The sequence below is a fragment of the Hibiscus syriacus genome, unplaced genomic scaffold, assembly GCF_006381635.1.
Source record: "Hibiscus syriacus cultivar Baekdansim isolate YM2019G1 unplaced genomic scaffold, ASM638163v2 tig00111458_pilon, whole genome shotgun sequence".
Classification (NCBI taxonomy): domain Eukaryota; kingdom Viridiplantae; phylum Streptophyta; class Magnoliopsida; order Malvales; family Malvaceae; genus Hibiscus; species Hibiscus syriacus.
The window spans coordinates 37,680-41,934 of record NW_024063097.1 but is presented as its reverse complement, the minus strand read 5'-3'; the positions used below and the strand labels follow the sequence as shown (position 1 = coordinate 41,934).

General features: G+C 32.0%; 1 protein-coding gene across 1 annotated transcript; it reads left to right on the top strand.

The window, feature by feature from the left end:
* Positions 1 to 659: 659 nt before the first annotated feature.
* Positions 660 to 3,037, top strand: LOC120163506 (COP9 signalosome complex subunit 8-like). Its single transcript, XM_039173432.1, has 4 exons — positions 660 to 802; positions 1,435 to 1,616; positions 1,863 to 1,970; positions 2,898 to 3,037. Exons 1-4 carry the CDS (start codon positions 660 to 662, stop codon positions 3,035 to 3,037), a joined length of 573 nt encoding a protein of 190 aa, XP_039029363.1.
* Positions 3,038 to 4,255: the final 1,218 nt, after the last annotated feature.

Sequence of the window (4,255 nt, the reverse complement as noted above, 5' to 3'; positions counted from 1 at the left end):
AAATTCTTTTTAGGAAATTTCTCACTTAATCCCCTAAACTTTTTCCCAATTTTCTACTTTGACCATCAAACTTTCAAAACTTTCACTTTGGTTATTATCTGAATTTTTGGGGTATTACAGAACTTGCTAATGTTTTAAGTTCGTTGAACATTGAAATTTAATTTTATGGGCGTTGACATTTTTATTTTTAGGTTGTTGGTATTATAAATGTTATGTTTTAAGTTTGTTGGATTATGAAATTGATAATGTTATGTTTCCAGTTATGTTTGAAATTAATCATTATTATTGTAAGTTTTAAAACTCGTCTAATTACTTTCTATTTATATGATTATTAGCAATGAGCACATCAAAAAATTTTAGACGGACAAAACCAATGAAATGTCATTTCCTCGAAATACTTGCAGAGGAGGCGCAAAAAGGTAATAAGCCATATAATACCTTCAAAGTTTCTATAAAGCGAGTTGCAACAGCTATTTCCGAAAAATTTGGAGTCCAATGTGACGCTAAACACGTGGAAAATCATTTGAGGACTGTAAAAAATATATGGAAAACTATATGTACAATTCGTGAAGAAAGTGGATTAGGATGGGACGACAACATGAAAATGATAACCTGTGATCGAGTATAGGACACCATATCTTTACGAAGAAATTATGTCAATGGAGAAAGAAGGATTTGGTGACGACTTCCTTTGTGAGGTCTTCGATTTTCTAGCAAAAAATGAGCTTGAGGCCAAAGCTTTCTTGGCTAAAAAACAAAGAATAGAAAATTTTGGCTTCAAAAGTTTACCCAAGGTTAAGATGTGAACTTTAATGTGGTGTACTATTATTTATGACTTAGATAATATTTTAGCTCTAATGTGTTGTAGTACTAATTATAGACTTCAGTATTTGTATTGTTGGTTTGATGTGTTGTAACACTAATTATGAATTAAATTTTGTATTATTACGGTTGGATATTATTGTTGTTTTAATGTGATAAATCCTTTAATTATATATTTTGACACTATTATTATTATTACAATGTTATGTACTATTATTGTTTTAATTTGGTGTACTATTAATTAAACATTCTTAGGATTTATAAACTTTTATATATATTTTCAATCAATTATTAATATATAAAATAAACCTACATAAATAAACCTAAAATAGTGTATTTATAACACAATCATCATAAATTATTAATATTATCTAAAATACAGATTTTTATAAAATATAATTATATATAAAAAAATGAACCTTTAAAAATAATAAAGAATAAAACATATCGAATATATATGTTTTTTTATTAAAAACAAATTCTGAAAACTGTTTTAGAAAAAAATAACCAAACAATGTAAAACATTTTACAATGTATCATCCAAACATTAGAAAATATTTTCTGAAAAATGATTTATGTAAAACATTTTTTAGATTTCATTTTCCTGGTCAGTAACAGTGTGAGGTTTCTTTGGAAATCAATACCTGCTACAATCAAGGAGAGCCAATCGGAGTTGGTTGCGGCCTGGAAAATAGGTCAAACGCTCTGGACAAGGGACTATGCTGGTGTCTACGAGGCTATTCGCGGTTTCGATTGGACTCAACAAACACGAGTTCTTGTTGCTGCTTTCTCAGGCAAAGCTTTCTCTAATCATAATTTTCGTAGCAATTTAAGTACGTGTGTGTGTGTGTGCAAAGATGAACCAAACCCCGAAGTAATTTTTAAGGAAACCCATATTTGTTATTTCAGATATTATGGCATGAAATAGGAGCAAAATCATGTAGAATCATGTGACTTCATATCGTAGAAGATTTTATTGTGTATTATAAAGATTTAGGTAATGTAGCAGTTGAGATAATGATTTTCTGTCTGTTTTGTAGAGCTATACACTAAGAGGATGTTTGAGCTTCTGCAATCTGCTTATTCAACTATAAGCATCCAAGATGCGGCTCAGTTTCTTGGAATGAGTGAGGAAGACGCCGCAAATTGTAAGTATACACATTGTTTATTGCGTTTATGTTCTGAAGTTTCCACTATTTTAATAATTTCTAGATGTTTTCATTAAGCTTCTTTTAATAGCCGAGTAACCTTGTAGTGTAAAGAGAAACGTATATTATCCGAGAGGACGACTTATGGATGTAGTTTAGGCTAAGAATTCCACGTTTTGGCCTGTGGAGACCTTGGCTTGAATCCCAGCAGCCTCACTAAGTCCCAATTATCTGAAAGAAAAATAGGAAGTGGAAAGAGACTGTCTTAGTTCAGGCCGGGGACATGTCTGGTTTATATAATAAATCGTTGACAACAATGTCAAAAGCTTCTTCTGCTTATGGATTTATTAGAAATCGACATCTTTAGGCTTTTGAAACTTTTACCTTTCAAATGCTCTTGAAACATGCATAATGCTTGATTCTCAAACATGGTGGCAAAGGAGAGCTATCATTTTCAATCTCCCTCTTTGTTTTATGAAACAAGATTGATGACTATGACAAGCTAAATACCCATTGAAAAGAAATGAACTTGTGCTGTTTATAGAGTTACTCCAGTCTAGGATAATGATAATAATTTGGATTTCCATCCAAGTCCAGTCGTGCTGATAGTCTAAGTACCATTTAACTTTCCACACACTCAAGATCGTTAACCAGGTCAGAAACTACGGTGTGATGGTTTATGTGGTTAGTAAGTCATAGGCTTTTGTCTGCAAAAGAGGATTGTAGATTCTGCGAGGTTTCTCTGAGCCTCCGATAGAGTCTTTCGAGGGTTGTTTTAGCTTCTGTTATGGCTTCAAAAGATGCAAGACAGTAATATTTGCTCTTTCCAACTCTTTGGGGTTGTTTACTTAATGCTTACAAGGTTTCCCATGCATCCAATAGACTCTTTTTAGGATTATTTTAACTGATTTTGGTTGTCACATGCAGATGTACTCCGGCAAGGATGGACAGTCGATCCTACGTCACCAATGCTAACTGTGACGAAACAAGCTATCGTGAAAGAGCAGAAATTAGACTCTGGCAAATTGCAGCGACTGACAGAATACGTCTTCCACCTTGAACACTAAATCATATTTACTTCTGAGTTTTGACTGTTTTGTTGACTTCGAATTCTTTAAGCTAGTTTATGCTTCTAATCTTTATGAGAATTTCGGGAGCTTCTTATAACGTCATACATATTTGATGCCTTTTTGTTTTTAATGTTTGAAACAATTTCACTGAATAACCATGCAGCAAATGTTTGAGCACTTTGCTCTCTCACAAACTATTAAGAAATTATAATTAAGATAGGTCATATTATTCTTTATTGTGCTTAATTAATCCTTATATTTTTCAAATTTTAAAAATTTGATCTCTAAATATATGGATTTAAGTTCTATTACGAAATCCTATTGGATGGCACCAGAACCAGAATTATACAGCAAGTAGCGAGTTAGTTCTTAACAAATCCTCTTGCATGTCACCTCTCTCTAAATTATTGTATTCATTCTAAACCAATTCAACACAACAGTGCGATGTACGAACAAATTGTTTATGATAATACCACTTCGTTTTGGGTGACAATCTAACCAGAATCTTCTACTCCTAAATGGCTTTTATGGTCGGTTATTGAATTTGACTCTACCCTTGGCGCTCACCTGTTCGGCTTCACTGTCATCTGGCCAAGCCTCATCTTTGTGTTATAGAGATTTAAGTTGTAGTTGTATCTCCGTTTTTTGTTATATTATATTTATCATGATTAAAGACGTAATGAATCGTAGTATAACATTATTATTATTATTATTATTATATAACAACCGTTATTTACTTTTCTTACCTTGGGTTATTGAGCTTTTATACAATCCTCGATTGTTTATCCACGTCAGAAAATTATGACCTAGCAGCATGTAGACAATTTTACTTACCTATTTTTTTTTCTTGGAGATTTCGATTCGAAATTCAAACATGTTGATTTTTGTTTGTTTGTTTGTCAAAATGAAACCTTCTTGTCACCTTGTGTGCTTTGCTACAGTGTGTCCTAATGTTAAAGATTTATTGCTTATAAAGAACCCTTTTCTATTTCAGAAAAAAAAGAAAACTTTAATAAGGAAAATATCTGTCCATAAAGCAACATTGATTTTGTTGCGGAATACGGCTATCGGATAGAGAAAAAATGCAACTGATAATTTGAGAAAATAAAAATTGAAGATAAAAGAGACACAAAATTTACGTGGAAAACCCCTAAATAATATAGGGTAAAAACCACGGGCAACGGTAGAAGAATTTCACTATGAGAAAAAATAGGA

What these genes read in the sequence shown, in the direction of transcription:
- LOC120163506 (XM_039173432.1), top strand. Translation starts at nt 660, where the DNA reads ATGGAGAAAGAAGGATTTGGTGACGACTTCCTTTGTGAGGTCTTCGAT. An exon ending in AGTTTACCCAAGGTTAAGAT is followed by an intron (nt 803 to 1,434) that starts GTGAACTTTAAT and finishes TTTCCTGGTCAG; the next exon opens with TAACAGTGTGAGGTTTCTTT. An exon ending in TGAGGAAGACGCCGCAAATT is followed by an intron (nt 1,971 to 2,897) that starts GTAAGTATACAC and finishes TGTCACATGCAG; the next exon opens with ATGTACTCCGGCAAGGATGG.